Here is an 18,741-nt window from a genome sequence, read left to right on the forward strand (position 1 = left end):
TAAATGTGCCAACTGCTAGGACTGTCTTAGGGAAGACAGCTTTTAGATGCGCAGCTCCTCTGTCTTGGAATAGTCTGCAAATTAAATGGAAACTGAGCAATCGGGTGCCACTAAATGTTTTTAAAGCTCGGTTGGATGCTACTCAATCGGAAGCTATTGGTACCTGTTTATGTGGATAGTTATGTAAATGGTGCTGTATGATGTCCTTTTGTTGTTCTGTTTATGTTTTTATGTTTCATGTGGAACCTACTTGAGCAGGTCTCCCTTGAAAAAGAGATCAATGATCTCAATGGGATACACCTGTATAAATAAAGGTTTGAAATTAAATTAAATGAGAGTCATCATCATCATGTTCTCTCTGCTGCTGCTGCTGCTGCTGCTGGCAGCTGGAAGTGAGTCAACACTTATTATACTGCTGTTTAACAGGATAATCTGTCATATAACTTTTTTTTGTATTTGTACAGGTGTGAAGTGTGAACAGTTGACACAGCCAGCCTCTGTGACTGTGCAGCCAGGTCAACGTCTGACCATCACCTGTCAGGTCTCTTATTCTGTTAGTTAATAATAATAATAAAATTCAATAACGTGCTTTAACCACTAGGTGCCCGTCTATCAGCTGTGCACCTTTATGGTGTAAATACTGCCTATCTACCAATTGGATCAAATATAAAAGTCAGCCGAATTACTGTTGATATTGCAAGGAGACATATTGTGTGAAAATAAATCTAAGATGTTGTTAAATGGCTGATATATTTGTGATCCACGTCACATTTTCAGTTTTGGCGGCAGTTCTTCTTGTTTGTATAGAAGTCTTCTCATCAGGGCTCTATAAATACATAACTACGGCAGATATGTAATATGTAATGCAGCCGAACCATGTATTACAATGCCGTTATGTGATTAGCTCCAAAGAGAAAAGCAAGCAAACTCGGAATAAAGTATTATTTTATTTTTTTTAAATGTTTTCGGATTTCACATCGCATAAACACCATTTCCCAACGTGCATTGCGGCTAAACCATGAATCACCGAGCTGAGGATCTTGGTTATGGCTAGAAAGGATCCGTCTTGTGTAAAACTCTCGCGATAGTTCGGCTGAATGTCACGTGGCTGAATGTTTACGTTTGGCAGGCAGCCTTTCAGTTAAGGATCGTTAACATCAGTTGGCCACAGCAAATGATGGTGAGAAGCTAAACTATCTATTAATTATGTCAATGACAGGGAGTGTGATTGTTGAAAAGCGGTCTTGCTGGTGTTCAAAGAAGAATGACAACACTGTAGATCACCAACACTATGGTTTATTTTTTATTCACAGGCAAGTCAACGTTGTCGCAGTAAAAGTCCCAAGATAGCTCCTGGTGCAATAAAATGTTCCCTTGCAGTGTTTTACTATTATGTCTGATGTTTCTCTATTAATATTGCTGCTGCATTAATGTGTATGTTGCATCATGTTACTGCTGTAGATGTGTTTCCGAGCCGCTCCGATTACAACGAGAGTTACAACGAGAACGTGACGTCATATTTACAATAGAAGGATCCTTTCTAGCCTTAACCGAGGATCTTGCCTACGTCTGTTTCCGGTATTGTTTTTGACGGATGTATTTTGTTATACACACATTCCTTCACATTTAAATTAAAATGTACATTAAAATATTTCGTGAGGCTTTCTAAAATGTTTTAAAATATAACTACGGTTCGAGTTGAAGAGTTTATAAATTAACATGAACCGAAGCTGTTGCCTGGTAACGCAATCGTGCAACGTCACGTCCGTTAATTCCACATCCACACACATCGATTTAATAAATGAATGTAGCCTTTGTATCTGCTAAAAGAGGTGCCGACCAGCTGGGGCAACAGAAAATTGGCGAAATTGAGTGTGACTATTACAAATGAAATCATTATTATATTAATATTGATAATAATAACAACCGACCGTCGGGGTAGCATTTGCTTGGCATTTCCGGTTATATCTCCACTGGTTGGGCCACGTTAACAATACTGTGTAATTGTCACGTTTGAAGGGACGAAATCGTGACAGCTTCACGTCTCCCATCATGGTAAATCGTCACATGTTCACGTCTTGCCGTGATACCGGGTTGTGCTGACCATGTCCATGCCTTTATGACAACAGTGTACCAATCTTCTGATGGCTACTTCCAGCAGGATAACTCACCGTGTCACAAAGCTCAAATATTCTCCAACTGGTTTCTTGAACATGACAATGAATTTTACTCAAATGTCACAGTCCACAGTCATCAGATCCAAATCCTACAGTGCACCATTGGGATGTGGTGAACCAGAGATTTGCGTCATGGATGTGCAGCCGACAAATCTGCAGCAACTGCGTGATGCGATCAGGTCAATATTGAGCAAAATCTCTGAGGAATGCTTCCAGTACCTTGTTTAATCTATGCCATGAAGAATTAATGCAGTTCTGAAAGCAGATGGGGGTCCAACCCATCCTAGCAAGGTGTACCTAATTAAGTGGCTCGTGAGTGTATTACTTAGCTCAATTTGTATTGTTAGTGTGTGTCTGTAGGAGTAAAGTCTAGACACATTCTTTGGATGTAAGCATTGGCTAATTAAACAGGTCATGATTAAATGACATGATGATAATAAGGGTGATCACCAAAACCTTATACCAGGGGTGGGGAACCTCTGGCCCTCGAGGTAACTCGGATCTGAAGGTGACTGATAACTGCTAATGGCATTTAGTTGAATACCAGACATAGTAAATGCAAAGCAGGATCATATAAAAAAAAAGGTAATAAACAAGCCATTCAATCGTAATACTCGTTTTAATACGTTGACATGCATACAACACAATAGACTTGTTAAGTCCTGTTCGTTGTCCTGTTTGTTGTCCTCATCACCGTCCTGTTAGTTTTCTTCATCACCGTCCTCATCACCGTCTTGTTCGTTGTCCTCATCACCGTCCTCATCACCGTCTTGTTCGTTGTCCTCATCACCGTCCTCATCACCGTCTTGTTCGTTGTCCTCATCACCGTCCTCATCACTGTCCTGTTCGTCGTCCTCATTACCGTCTTCAATGTCTTCCTCCATCATGAGAAAAGACGAGTCCGAGCCAATACAGCTGTAGGTGCTGGTGACTCTGCTCAGTTTCTGCTCCAGAAGATATTGATGGTGTAAAATACAGCAGTGCAGTCCCCTGTATCCCTCTTCTGTTATATCGCTTGGAGAAACTAAAATAAAAAGACAAAATGACAGTCTATGTAAGGAAACTTTTAGTTAGCATTGATGTTGGTTCCATATAAGCAATTTGAATGTTTAACTCCGAGGCTGTATATTAGCTAAAAAGATTTGTGATTCAGAAAAAATGCAATCATTACAGATGCTATTCAGTGATAGACATTTGACACTGGGAGGGGGGCAGTGGCAAATGTTATAAATCGGTATTTGTGGAACATACTTTGGTTCCTGATGTCGTCTTTTGTCTGATGAAGGAGGCGGTCCAGTTTGTCCAGTGCCTGCCTCAGATTTTGACAATGCTGGGTCATCTCCTTCACAATGATGACTTTCTCCTCTTCCATACGCCTGACCAGCATAACCTGGTCAAAAAGTCGCCTCTTTGTGCGCAGGTTCACCACTATAATGGAAAAAACACAAAATATAACAACCACAATGGTAAGGCTAATAAAACAAATAATATCAGTTTGTATTCAATCTTTTTTAATTAAATTGACCAAAACCTTAAAATCTGGTAAAAAAAAATTCAACCTCGCCGCTTGCTGAATTTTTTCAATTCTGTCTATGTTGGCAGAATTACATTCAGTATGTCTTGAGATTCAACATTAGTATGCAGTTCAGGGTGGTCAGGAAGGGTTTTACTGTTTCCATAGATATGCCTGTCCCAGTGAGACTAGACTATTAAGACTTGATAGGGCAACATCATACAGACCTTTCAATATAATTATTTTAAAATGATTTGTTGTGATCATGATGATTTGTGACACCTATGTTGATAGCTCTGTGTTACATTGGTGATTGTATTCTAGTACTTCAACTGAATTTATGGAATATCTAGGGCAAACAAAAACAAGTTGTTTCTTACCATCTCCTTGCGCCTCCCAGGGCAGAATGACATCCTCAGACAGACCGCATGCTGCTTCTGTGTCAATTTTCTCTGAACAGGCATCAATGGTGTTGTACTGCAGTATCCTCTCTCTGAGTTTCTTCTTGAGCTCTGTCAGTCTTCTCCGTTTGCGTTGCCTTGTTTGGTTGCTGTCTGTAAAGTAAAACAAAATACAAATAAACTAATATTAATAATACAAACAACAACAACAAGAAACAAATATTGTTTCTAGATAACGTAATAATAAATACCATTTTGTCGATAGAGGTCGTGTTTCTTTCTTCGGAGGGAATAAATAATTTCATCTATTTCTCTCTGGAGCTCCTCTTGGCTACTCTGGGCTCCATGTTTCTCTTGAAAACAGAAACAACAAGGTGTAATCATAAAACATGAAGCCAAATGTTTGGAAATATGGAACCAAATCTATACCACAGTGATCATATAACATACCAGTGGCTGCCCATTGCTTGACCTCCAACACCCACTGCTCCGTGTCCTCCAGGGAGATGTTCAGCTCTTGCTTGAGACTCTCAAGATTGTCCACTTCAGTTTGTGCTCTCTGTGTAGTCTGGTTAGAATGTTTAAAAGGAAAAAGTGAATATGCGTTCCAGTTGGTTGAGAAGGTTGCTTTTTACTGAATTCCTTTATGCACATTAACTGACCAGACAACAACATGAAATGCTAAACACCTTCTCTTCAAGGTTGGCAAGTATCACCTTAGTGTCCCTTTTTTTTCAAGATCAAGCAGGATTAACATTATTATTATTATTATTATTATTATTATTATTATCCAGAAATTCAGATGAATCAACCTATAGTGCTTTATTAAAAACAAACAGAACAGAGACTCTCTTGGCAGAACAGTGTGCCATGGCAGCGCCATCATAATGAAATGATTGCAGAATACATTCAATTCAACAACATGTAGCTAAGGATGGTGTTAAATTACTACAACAACAAACTCGGATAGTCTTAATATACATTTTGAAATGCAGCATGGACGTCTTACTTTGACAAATCTCTTTGAGAGTGTCTTGTGGAGATTCTCCACCTTCCTGTGGTTCCATTGCATAGCCAGCACGGTTATCATATCTGCTCTAGCTGTAAACACAAAAACATGAAAATTCATATGAGCTTTACAATGTGGCACTACTTAAAACTATTTGTTTTCCTCTACCAACCTGATTTGGTCATGTATTTTGTTGTCAGAGCTGCCCTTGAGAGGAAGCTGTTAACCTGTTCCACTTCCTCGCCGACAGTATTTCCAGCACCTTCCTGGCTTCTGCCACCCCACTTCACCTGCTCAGAATCATAAACAATGAGATCTAGCTATTTAGTTCAATATTATAATTTCTTGTACTGTACATCTTTAGTTATCATCAGTGTCAGGAGCAATTTCAGAAAGTTAAAATGTTCTGATATTGAATTATGCTTTGAACTACAATGTCACAACTGCAGTTATTTGAAGCTCTATTCATTCATTATTTCTACAGTGCGGATATATTTACTAAAATAAACATAATGGGTTTTGGAAGCCTATCCTTGTGACAGTCTGTTTTGTAACAATTTTGTCAACATTTGTAACTATTACAATTATTCCACAGGCTTGAATAGAATATACTACATGATATTCTTATGTGCACTACAATTTCTAAAACATTTGAATCTAGTGACACAAATGTTTAACTTGCGTACTGTACCTCGCATTTGCCTGTGTGGGCCTTGGCGTGCATTACAGAGAGAAAAGGTTTCATCTCTGTAAGTGGTTGGAGCTCAGGCAACTTTGCTGCCATCTTCTCCAAATAAGGCCAGTACCTGTAATGACAAAATCAATTAGCTTTTCCAGTTGCATGATGGCATAATAGTAAAAAGATAAACCAGGTCCTTAAAATTACCAGTACAATCCTTGTAACCAACATCAGCATTTATCCAAATGAATGCTTTTTTTGCTTTACATCTACTGGATGTGCAAGAATTAAATAGATAACACGTTTCCCACAAACACTTCCAATTTTGCAATAGTTATAACTACCTGCAGGCAACATCCATACAAAAGAATGTTGCATTCGCAACTTCAGCCAGCTCCTTCTGCAGGAACATTGGGTAGGCATATATTTCACCACGGTAGTGATTTAGGCCTTGTAGTAAGATGCCATGTCTGCACACAGCTATTTGCAGTCCTTCCTCATCCACCTTGGCCCTGGACTTGTGTGAGGTTTCTCTGCAAGCTGTGAATGTTGCCGGTCCACAAACATCAGGACCACTTTTCTGAAATAGACACAATCTGTTACATTTAACCCTGTGCTAAGAAAAATAAATAAAGGGTTAGGGGATTGAATAGATTCTTACAATCGTCATCTGGCTCCTGATTTTGTCGACAAAGGCAGACACTTTACTGTCCTGGGCAATGAACAGTCCATCAAATAGAGACGGTTCATCTGTCCTGCGAAATTCGAGAAAGACATTGTAAGCAACATTATCATACATACATAAGTTTGATTGTGTCCTCTATTTAATGTGGCCAATTTGCTTTTGCCATAACATTTTCATAAATGTGGAAAAGGTCTTTGTGAATTTGATCTGTAATTCTGTGTAAAGTCTTTTGCCACCATTATTTAACATTAGTGAAAAGTTTACTGACTTCTTGTAAAAAGGTAAAAATAAAAGTACATCCTTTATATTGATGGGCATGGAATAGGGCAGAGGAAGGCATAGAAAAAGGTTCCTGGGCAATTTAATACATTTTTCATGAAGCGATTATATCCAAAACTTGTTCTTAGCTCCAACATATCCAACTAACGTCAACCATTTAACATTTTAAAGTTGAGTTAACTTTACAGGCGTCATATACAATAATGTTTATGAATTGGATTTATATAATTATGTGTAATTTCAAACCAACTATTGTTTTCTGATGGTCTACAAACTTTGGAAAAAGAAATTGCAGAGTTGGGGAAAGTTAGACATTTCAGCAAAGACATTCAGCTTAGTCAATAAAACAACAACTAAAATGAGAATATGATTTCACTGACCCTCTGGACTTCTTGAAGCGATAATGCTTTCTATTGCCATCTACAGCAATAGCCAGAATGTCAGGTGTGCATGCTGGGCATTTAAAGGGCTCCACCAGGCATAGATCTTCTTGTCTGTAATTACAGAAGGCAAACTCCCGAAAGACTCTGTGGAAGGTATCGCTACAGATTCTGGCTGTCTGGAAACAAGAATGGTATTCATTTGGTTAATTAAAAGTTTGGTATTCAAAAATCTTGAAAACCACATTTTATTCTTACCCTTCCTGTGGAAAACGATCGATGTTCAAGCATTTTTATAAATACTTGCTGGGATAATGCTGGGCTGGCCAATTTCATTTGCTCGAATGATGTGAACACATCAAACTTAAAAATAATTTTGCAGCTGTCGGTTGCTGGCCAGTATTTGTATCCCAGCAAGTCACCTATGATCGGGGACCATTTGGCGGAACAAATTGGACAGCACACAGAAGGCAGACGAACGTTGTATGGACCTGAGAAAAAATATAAATGTGCAATTTGACAGCTATCTATGCAATGTAGGACAAAAGTATAATAGTAATCCTGTATTTCTGCTTGATCGTCTTCTGGTGGCAACAAACCATTGATAGTCACCAACACGGTCTGCTTTCCTGGGATGATGGTGAAATCTTGGCTTGGACCACAGAAGCAGATTTGGGATGGCGGAGGAATTGGAAGCAGACACACTGCAGCAAAGACAATTTTAGAGATTCATATGCATGTTAGGACATGTTAGGAAATGTAGTCAATACAAATTGAGACATTTTAACTATTAAAGCAAACTTCCGAAATGGTGAAAATGATGCCGCTGTATATGTAGTGCACATTAGGAAACCATGGTAAGGGAATATGTAATACATTATTTGAACCCACCTTGTTCACAGAGTCCATATTGGCCACTTTCATCCACAACCACTAAGGATGTGGGAGGAATAGGTCTGTAAAACCCATCAAACATGGCTTCCCTGTCATGGAAGACATGTTTACCATGGATAATAGGGTCACATGCCGGACAAAGAAAGGGAGTTCCTGGTGGAACACAGTCCAAGCACCGGACCACAGCATCAGCAGTTTTGCATTGGAGACAGGAACGTGTAGTGACAATCTCTGCAGCCAATTTCAAATTAAGGAGCTCTGGCATTGCAGCTCTGAATTTTTGTTCACGTTTCAACTGTCTTTGGGTCCATGTTGATGCAGTGGGTGTTTCTTCTGATGATGCAGGGACAGTGAGAGAACCCAACAGGTTTCTCAGTGTCTGAAGATGTTGATCTAAAATAACAAAATATAAAACAAATCATGGAATTTAGTTTAATTTAAAAAAGATATTCCATACATGGCTTTTCACTTTACAATGTATCATGAACAAAGCTATTACATACTACAAACAATTACCTACATTTCAAGTTGAAGGATCATTTAAGAATTCATTGTGCATACCAAGACTTGGGACCTGTAGAGGAATCTCATGTGTCTCCTCGACCTCTGGGGACTTCTGAGAGCTGGAAGGTTTAACTGCATAAAACAAAGTACGATGATATGGGAAACATTATTGAGGACCGACCAACGACATTAAAACTTAATGAAACACTAGAACTAGATTATATTTTACAGACCAGATCGATTCTTATTCCAATGTTGGGCTATAATGTTCCCATCCAGGTCCCTCTTCCTCCAGGAAACATTTGATCCTTGCGTTATTTTCTTTGGTATCTTCTGTATCTTCGGTTTCTTTGGTTTCTTTGGTATCTTAATATATAAATATATAAAAGAGATTATATATTTCCCTTAATTGTTGCACACACATCTTTGTAATGTGTGTGTCTGTTATCATTTGAGTAAATGTTATAATACATTTTTGGATAATGTTGTACTTGCCTTATTTGCCAACTCATCTGCGAGGGCATTCCCTATCTCTAGCCATTCATTCAGTTGCTTGGATGCCATTTTTAAGTGAGGATAAAAAGGGCAACAACAAACAAAGGATGAACTGACATACAGGGAGGGAGAAAAACAAAACAAAAGACAAGAAAACGAGAGGGGTGAAAGAGAGTAGGAAGAGGAATATGGCTCTGAAAAGAACCGTTGATTTTTTTATGATAATAGGCTACTTCATATAATTGAATTGATAGATGACCTGAAAAAAACCAAACAGATGAACTCAGATTAGCTGTGCTACCATGTAATTTAATTGTTGCTTCATAAATAAGCATTTGCCAAAATAAAACTACAGGCACCAAAATCAATCAAGTCCCAGGTAAATCAGTAATTACAGGGAAATATATTTCTCTTTTTAACTAGATGTGATGCTTTCACAAAACTTAAGTTGAATTAGCGAATGTTTAAAGTAGTAAAACAACTATGACCTGATGATATTCAAGTGTTGAACTTACCCTAACTATCATTAATGCAACATGTTAGGTGACATTTCGAAGAAAGAAAAAGTGTGTGCATTATAAAAAGCGCCATGTAAATGTCAACTATTATTATTATTATTATTAAAGTGCCATTTCCTTTCGCATTGTTTACGTTCATATCATGTCCTGGTCTGGTTAGCTGAATATACATACTTTTGCCATTGTTATGTGTTATGTCACGTGCTACCAAGGGTTTTGTTTTTAGGCAAGATTTTAGCTCCTTTTGTGCGAAGGAGAAAACTCTCCCTCCAACTTGTTGTAGACGAACCTTCTTATATTGCAATACATATCCGTTAGCGCATATAAGCTAAGCGCTAAGCGCTAACCTTTACAGCCATGCTATTGCTAACAACATGCATTCGCCTATACTGCCTATGCCACGGGCCAGCCCTAAAACGTAAAACTGAAATATCGTGGTTAAACATGATTAGTAGAAAAACGACAGGATTAATTAAAAGCGTAAACAAATCAAATGAAATACAGAAATCAGATTTACCACTTGTAAAGCTCTGACGCTCTTTAACAATTCTTCTTCTTCTTCATCTTCTTCTTCATCTTCATCTTCTTGGCTCGTCCCACTTTTATTGATGCGCAAGGTTAAAGTTCACGGGATTACGATCGTGACAAAACGTGACAAAAGGTTGTAATAAACTGCTGCTAGAAATGAATAATGGGAAAGCTACGTGGCTATGGGTCGTAATATCGTGATCAACACTGCTTAAACAATCGACCTATTTGGTCGTTTTTTGTAGGAGGACAGGCTGCGGAGCAGAGGTATCGGACTGCTTCCACACCAATCCAACGAACCGCATCAAGGGGTTAACGCTACATGGACCGATTCAATAGCTAAACAAGCAGGTGTGAACGCGACCTAAGACTATGGTGCCTTAAGGTTTGGACAGAAAGGCTAGAGCTAGAGCCCTTATAAATATAAAACATCTATTTTAGAGACTACCAGTGGGAGACCAAATTAAAGCAGTAATCAGTATTGAATGCATTACAAGTCTAATATGTATTGTAACGTAGAGCACTTTGAAAGGCGCTAAATAAATAACATGAATTGTAATTATGGCTGTTCTGATGCGGGACAGCTTGTCTGGTGGCAGTGAAGCTTGCATCAGCACGCTATCGAGAATGATACCGATAATTCTAGACGTGTGGAAGGGCTTCTACTTCCTGTTCTGAAAGAGGTAGGCCTTGCTGTTTTAACTGGGAAAGTCAACTACTCGGAAATGGTTAAAAGATGGACGTGGGGTGCTTGCAGGTATTGCAGAGGATCCAGCATAATGCTTCTGATGAGGTGTCGAAGAAACGTGGGCTACTACGGCAACCAAATGCACTGTTTGAGTATAAAACTTTAAAATATATATGCCACAGAGGCATATGGGATGTCTGCTTTTCCTGCCATATCATCTACAGAGCATAGAAACGGGAAAATCTTTAGTAGTTATTAATACTCTTGACAGAATAATCGTGAATAAACAGCTCAATAAAGAAACGTTGCTAGAATAATTCCTCCTAGCACTAGGCTAGGGACCTGTCATGTTTTTAAACGTTTAAATAGTAGCACGTGCAATACTCCTGGCTCCTTCAGTGCAAACTTCAGTCTTGAGTTCAGGTTTTAACAGACATGGGTCCCTGGGAGCCAGCATGACCTGCTAAGAAACCTTGATTTAAGCCTGTGATAAGGTCATTTGATGAACATCTGTGATTAGAAAGAGCTTGGAAACGATTTGCAGCATGAATCCTCCTGAGGCACACCCAGCGAGGGGGCAGAATATTGCAGGTTGAGCTTAATTCCTGTAAGGATAAACTCTTCTTTGGTAGGTGATTAAATGTGCATGGCCGCTTGGCAGAGAATGATTCATGGTATTCATAGAAGAGACACTGTAGAAGAGATCGAAGTCTAAAATGATGGTAAAAAATGTATCGAGCTCCCTTCATATTCACCGGAAATTGATTAATTTAATTGATTAATAATAGTATAAATACATACACTTACAACTTCTGTATAATTGCCTCAAATATGACTTACTTTTATTTCCATAAAAACCATTGCTTATGCAGAATAGTATTATATACCTGCTAGATGCAATTCCTAAGGAATTGCTGCTGCAGGGGGCAGTAAGCTAGAACTCGTGGCTGGATCTGGGACTCCGATTCCCAGAATCCTCGGGGGTGGGACGTCAGTGGCACAACGTGGTTGAACGCGGAAGTAGAAACATTTGTTTACATTGCAGGCAGAGGGAATCGAGTTTGTTCACGGGAATATATCGTGGAATTAGAGGCTTCAAGCGCTGATTTAACTTCAGAAGGTATAACAGGATGACAGGTACTTGGGAATGGCGGAGTCAGCTTGCTCCTGCCTTTTTTGGTGTTTAAATACCCGCCGACCGAGAGACAGTGCGACTCTTAACTGACACACAAGAGAGGGGTTGTTACCGGAGCTGGCGTAGAACTCGGGACTTCCTCTGGCCCGAGTTTTTTTTTCGAAGCCTCTTGCCTTCCATGAGAAGGCTGTCAAATGCAAAGAGGGCAAAAGTGTGATTTATTGTCCATACAGCTATTTATGAGGCAGAGCAGGAGTTGGAAGACGACTGATTTTTTTTTTTGTTATTCACACTACATTAAGGTGACCAGATTTTCTAAATTAAAACCGGGGACATTTTGAGTTTTGGCGTCAATTTATCATTAACATATCCAATTTTCTTCACTGTTAAAGACAAAAGGGGGACAATTCTGGTTCAATGTAATTAGAACATTTTAACTGTTGGATACAAACAGAAGGACGATAGCTCATATGAGACTTGAAAGGTCTTTTATTTTGAAACTGTACATCAGATTGTCCTGATTCTCTCTGAGTGACTAGATAGGGTGTCCTACTATCACCCTGGAGTGAAATAAGTATTTGATACTGGATAGTTTTTGTTTTATTCTTATATAAAAACAGAGGGATGATAGCTCATACAGTGGGGCAAAAAAGTATTTAGTCAGCCACCAATTGTGCAAGTTCTCCCAAACCTTGGATGCATGAACGACCAATACCTACACTCTTCCATGAGTGGGGTCAAAAATGACCCCAATTAGAATCAATGTGTTTTTGCAATGAATTAAAAAAATTCTTTAATTTTGGTTAAAGGTGATTATATTTATTATATTTGGGTCAACAAAAGACTGATTTTACATTTAACATGCTTATTTATAACTTTTTATACAAAATATTCACAAGAAATAACATCAAAAATCTTCAAAAAGTATTGTTAGTATGTCCATCCGTCTGGAGGACAAAAAATAGAATGGACATACATAACACCAGAACACTGTCCACTCACATGTGCCCACACAAACGTCTTTTCTCTATTCACTGTGTGCAGTTGTCACAAACTATTTGGCCATTGCACACTGGGGTAATGCATTTCCAACAGCAATTGGTGGCTTTGCGATCTTTGTTTCTTGGACACATCTGGCACCTCTTTCTCTTCTGTTGGCCCTCTGTGCTTCTCTCCTGTTGCTGGTTTGCAGCTTTTGTCACTTCACACCTTCCCATTGCTTCAGTGATGTAGGTTGGTACAGATGGAGCACTGCATTTCGGACTCCAGCTTACAGCTTCCTGCCTACCACCAGCCAAAGACCAGTATAGAGGAATGTTAAGCCCTCCCACTATTTTCCAAGAGGGCGTTGCCAGATTTTCAATTTCAGGTTTTAACCAGGAGATGGCGCTTCATTCACAAATACAGAAAGACAAGTTTCATGGACTTTCAGTTGTGTTTTGAAGAGCATTTTAACACATCAATATTTTAGATCAACTAAAGTATATCTAGTCTTGTAATTCAATAATATATAGTCTTTATATATTAAATAATCATAATTATAATGTAAATGTTTACATTACACTTCTTTATTTGTTATGCTCATACTTTAACCTTTACAATCGTTTGCTTTAATATGCAGTATATTTTTGTGTTTGCTTCCTCCTGCTCCCTTTCGGACACATACTGTATGATTTATTATTATTATTAATATGAAGATATTATTAAGATAAGATAAGATGTTACTTTATTGATTGAACATTTTAGTTTAGAATGTGCTGTCCCACGGTAATTCAGAAGGCTCACAGGTCACATTCCGACCATTATTTAAAACAATAGGTGCTTTCACACCTTCTACAGTTCGATTTGTATAGAGGGAGCTCTGTCAGTTTTCGAATTACCCATTTGCTTTCGGGGAGCCCTATTTTTCAGAGCACATCCTGCTACTAAATATGTCACACGCACGCTCTGTTGACTGGCGCAGCAGCGCGGATGCGATCAATTGCTATAAAAACACTCTTCTACTAATACAGACGGTGTCACTATGCCGGCGGATGTGGCCGTTGTTGAAGCCTCTTCAGGCTCCGCATCGGCAGGCCTCTCCCTCGGTGTGGAGCTGTCAAACTCGACCCTAACGCCGCTTACAGCCGGCCAACTAAAAGTTGTTTTTGTTGGAGATTTGGAGGATGTTTAAAACCAACCTCGTCTCCGCGTGTCGTTTTATAAGCTGGGTAAATTCGTAAAAAGGAAGGGATTAAGAAACACCAGAATGAAAGTTAAACAATAATCTTGTTTTAATGATAAAAAGTAACAATACAAAATACAGATACAAATACAAATACAAATACAAAGGAAGTACTTCCTGCTCTATCTCTGTCCTACCCTCCTGGTCAGCCTGAAGAAAAAGAAGAGGCTGGTCTAAAGAAAACATCGGCTTATATCCAAAACCCCAGGAGGAGCTATGCGGCTGCCCCCCCCCCCCCCCGAGGGGTCCTCCACTTAGAAAAGACAGCCAATCAGCGCGAGCCAGAGGCGACCCTTACATTCGAGATAACAAACCCCTCCTTGCAAGTTTCACATACTTTTGGCATTTTATAAAGATAGTTTTAAGATATAGTTTTTTATAGTTGGATTATACAAATAACACATGTGAGTTACCTTAACCTCAAACAATAATAACAAGAGGAAAACATCAGCTCTGATCTCAAGCAGTAAAAAGTACCGCACACTCATTTAGCCTGCAGCTCTTCCAGACACTAGAGCTATTGTTCTTTAAGAATATTCCCTGCAGAATCTTTATTTCAAATAAAAGGTTTCACATTGCATATTTCCAGCTTCCTTTACACATACTGCTATTATTAATACAAAGTAATCAACCACACACATATTTTTAAAACAAGTAGATTTCCCTGATCATTTGACATGCTGCTTCCATTTCCCATAGAGTAATAAAACATGTTTAAGCTAATTTCTCCACACTGTTTGTAGCCCTCCAGTACCCACATATGAAAGAATAAAAGCAGAGGAATCAAATAAAACACTAATACAGGAATAGTTGATAAATGATTATACAGGACATCTGATCACAGTAAGAAATACACACACATATTCTCTAGGAAGTGACCCTTGTTATAGGTCCGAATGTCCTGTCCCCTGAAAGTCATGAGTTTTGGTTGATTAACAGAAGTTTAATTGTTCTTGTGGCTTAATGGCTTCCCTGAACTTCCCTTCATCCCAAAGTCAGCTTGCTAGGAATGAATACATTTTATTGATAAGCTCAAAAGGACGTTTATCTTGGTTACTGCTGGGTGACCCAAGTCTCCAGGCCTGCAGGATGTGTAGGAGATAAACATTAATTCTACAAGACTTTAACTACATTATCTGAAAATGTATCTGGGACTTCCCCTGTTAATTGCAAGGACTATTGATAATTAACAGAGAGACCCTAGGGGCCTCTTCTTGGTATCTGCTAGGCAGAAGTCACTCAATGCAGAAATCACAAGTTTAACACATATTCTATATAAGGTGACATTAAAATGAATATACCAGATTTAACTTTCCTGCCATACCCCGTTACTTTAATACTTCAAATAATTCAAATAATCCTTCAATTTCCCCCTTTTGGTCTCGCATTAACGAGACCAACACACATAAGACATTTGAAACAAAACTACTGTCCTTCTTTAATACTGTGTCTGTCCCCCTTCATTAAACCTTTGTGAACAGAACACAACTTTCAATGTCAGTGAAGGAACTATCAGAGTGCGAACCTGAGTGCCAGAAAGCAGCATCCTTGCGTGTTGTTGAATCCTCAGGGCCCCCCCCCCCCCCCCTCAGCGGAAAACGCCAACAAGGGCAGCTGATAGGGAGGGGGAAATGCGGCCTTTCCATCAAAGGTTGAACTGATGAATCTGATCAGAGAGAAGTAGACTCCTCTGCTGCCTCGAGAAGTCCCCCAGCCCGCTGACGCCAGCTTCCGAGTCGTCTGCTGTCGGGATGTCCGCGAGGTCCTTCTCCTCCAGTCCGCTGATGGAAGCTTCCAAGTCGTCTGCTGTAGTGATGTCCTCGTTGACGATAGCCAGGTCCGTCCTGATGTCCTCCATGGTCCTAGCCGGTGATTTCCTCGCCGCACACTGGCTCCAGTAGTACCAGATGTCCCCCTTTGCTCCTCGGCGGACTGCATGAGATGTCCTCTGGGTCACTCTGTAGAGGCCGGAGAACCTGGAGTTGAGCCACGTAGGCCTCTTGACCTTCAGCCAGACGAACTCCGCTGTGTCGGCCTCCTGCTCCTCGGGTCCCCCTTTTGGCGTCAGCAACCTGTGTGGAGAAATCTGATACCCACCCCTCAAGTCTACGCTCAGGGCTTCTGGGCCCTCAGGTGTTTGACCCACCACTGGTAGGCCGCTTCAGAATTCTAATACTTGGCCTGTGTCAACAAAATAAACCCCAACATCTTCAGTTGAACTAAATAACATATCTCAATAGCTCTGAATTTCTGACAAGCATCTGTGTTATTTTAAATGAAATCTTTGAGATCCTATTTAAAATCTAAATATAATATTAACTGCTAATGTCTCTGGTAATGGAACAAACTAATGTTATGGATTAAAAACAACTAAAATCATGATACTGACAAAGTGAATAATTTCCAGGCGAGACTGCTTCTACCTGTCACTGCTTGGATATTATCAAGCTGAAAAATGAATACAGAAATCCAACATACTGTCATCAACTGTCTTTCCATTATGAATTTAAATTAAATGTACATCCCAATAATGATCTAAACCAAAAAGTCTATGGCTTTTACTTCTTTACCAGGCTAGTTACAAGATGTTGTCTAAATTAAATTATATCTCATTACATTGCTATGTTTTAACTTAGCTGTAATATGTTCTTTCTACATTTCAAACCTCAGTTACTTTAATACCTGTTGAAATATTACAAAATTGTTTTCATTATCACCGTTCACCTTCTCATTCTCATTCTGGAATTACCTCTCTCAGTAGCCCCTTGGCCACTGATTCTGCATCTGTGTTACCTGTTATAACTCAATCAATATTAGAAACATGTCAACATTAATCAAACATTATCTTATCCCCAGATATGGAGCAGGTTAAATCTAAAACTGTCAATCAATGGTCAGATTGAACATCTGAGTTGGGGCGGCAGGTTTCTTCCAGTCCCTAAATGAAAAAATCCCACACTCCCCCTTTTTACCCATGTACACATGTGTAACAAACTGCTGTATGGGAAGAAAACCTTCAGGTAACCAGTGGTTATAAGAAAATACCAAACATCATTCACAAAAGTACATCCATCATTTTTCACAGTAAACACTCCAGGGAAAATAAGTATTCATTTCCAGCTGGCAGTCCTAAAAGAAACAGAATCTTTAGATTTTAGTTTGAGTTTTACATTTGCAAACCGCCAACTCCTGTGGGAATTAGAAACGGGTCACATGTGCGTTTTTCCAAATGTGTGAAATTGTAGGAAACCTGTGTTTCCCATGGAGCTCCAAAATAATGTATTAGTCCAAAGACATGCTCGGTTAGTTATTGTTTTAGAATCATGCAGCTGCACTGATCACATGCAGAAATTCATTCACACCCACACTGTCAGGTTGTAAAGTCAAGTTTGGTCAGCCCCAGAGTCAGTCATTGATAGTGCTGTTCTCAAGTCACACTGTCAGTCAGGGTCAAAGGTCATTTGGTCTCAGTTTCATTGGCCATGTGTCGTGCTCTGCAGAGACTTTAATATTCTACTAGCTGGAGTTGTACTAGTGACATCATTGTGTTGATGTCAACCAATGCAACAAAGTTTTTCTCGTGTTCGCAGCACCATTTTCTTCAGATTTTTAACAAACAAATGATCAATACACTTTATTAATATACCGCCCCTAGGAAACACAATACCTGACAAATGTTCATGCAAGGCATTCTTAAGTGAACCTGCAGAAAACGGCCTTTCGAATTAATATTCCAAATTAATCAATAATAATAATAATCCATTTTATCAATTTGTTTACCCTTAGAAGTGAACATACCTCATAATGTTACATCAGGATGTTAAACTAAGCTTTGGCCAAATCAATCATTATTACTGTTTCAGATCTAACTGGAGGTTGAACACACAAAACCTTTTTTTTGTTTACATCATGCAAACCACTAACATATTTTCCAATTTCAGCATCAGCCTTGTTACTCTCAAATTACATCCTAAATAGGAATATTAGGAATGAAAAAAATATTTAATCTTCAGAAATGTTCTTAACAAATAGAGAGTAATGCCATCTTTCTATCTAGTGAATAGCCAACATATTTAAAAAATGTCAGATATACAAAAATAAGCCTAAATACTCTTTTACTATCAAAGTCTAAAGCTAGACCTAAGCTGAACAGTTTTGGTAATGGAAAATTTAATCTAGAAACAAAACAAAACTGGACCTGTGTTCTTGTGTGTTCTTCAAAATACATTAGTAAATACCTTGTGAAGTATTCACAATATAACTAATCCTCTCTAGGATATGAAATACATTCATCTTTAACCAGATACTATTTCCCTATTTATTTTTTGTTCATGATAATAATGGTATAACGTCCACACGTTTACCCATAGCTAGTCACTATGTCAAGATTATCATGTGTGACATAATAATCAGATGTCTTTTTTGCCAAACAAGGATATTAAACCTTAACCCTTTCAGCATTCCAGACCATCATTAAACAATCAGCCTCCCTTCCTAAACACTAAGCATATCGTTCTACACCACCTTCTGATAAACTCTTGCACAGTTATGCTGTAAAATCATTGCATGATTTCTTCAGAGTCTGAACAGACTGAGACCAGCCTGTCTCAAGATCTTGTCATATTGAGAACA

The 18,741-nt window shown here is 38.9% G+C and overlaps 1 protein-coding gene across 1 annotated transcript; it reads right to left on the reverse strand.

The window, feature by feature from the left end:
* Positions 1-2,785: 2,785 nt before the first annotated feature.
* On the reverse strand, positions 2,786-10,314 carry LOC307034838 (uncharacterized protein). Its single transcript, XM_079673764.1, has 18 exons — positions 10,052-10,314; positions 9,017-9,128; positions 8,755-8,887; positions 8,579-8,653; positions 8,015-8,410; positions 7,723-7,827; positions 7,382-7,614; positions 7,124-7,302; positions 6,441-6,534; positions 6,124-6,359; positions 5,792-5,906; positions 5,273-5,390; positions 5,101-5,192; positions 4,542-4,659; positions 4,343-4,444; positions 4,071-4,244; positions 3,429-3,605; positions 2,786-3,201 (listed from the first exon to the last, which is right to left on the reverse strand). The coding sequence occupies exons 2-18, from the start codon at positions 9,083-9,085 to the stop codon at positions 2,879-2,881; spliced, it is 2,739 nt and encodes a 912-aa protein (XP_079529890.1). The 5' UTR covers positions 9,086-9,128; positions 10,052-10,314; the 3' UTR covers positions 2,786-2,878.
* Positions 10,315-18,741: the final 8,427 nt, after the last annotated feature.

Source organism: Notothenia rossii (genome assembly GCF_949606895.1).
Source record: "Notothenia rossii genome assembly, chromosome: 4".
Taxonomy (NCBI): Eukaryota; Metazoa; Chordata; class Actinopteri; order Perciformes; family Nototheniidae; genus Notothenia; species Notothenia rossii.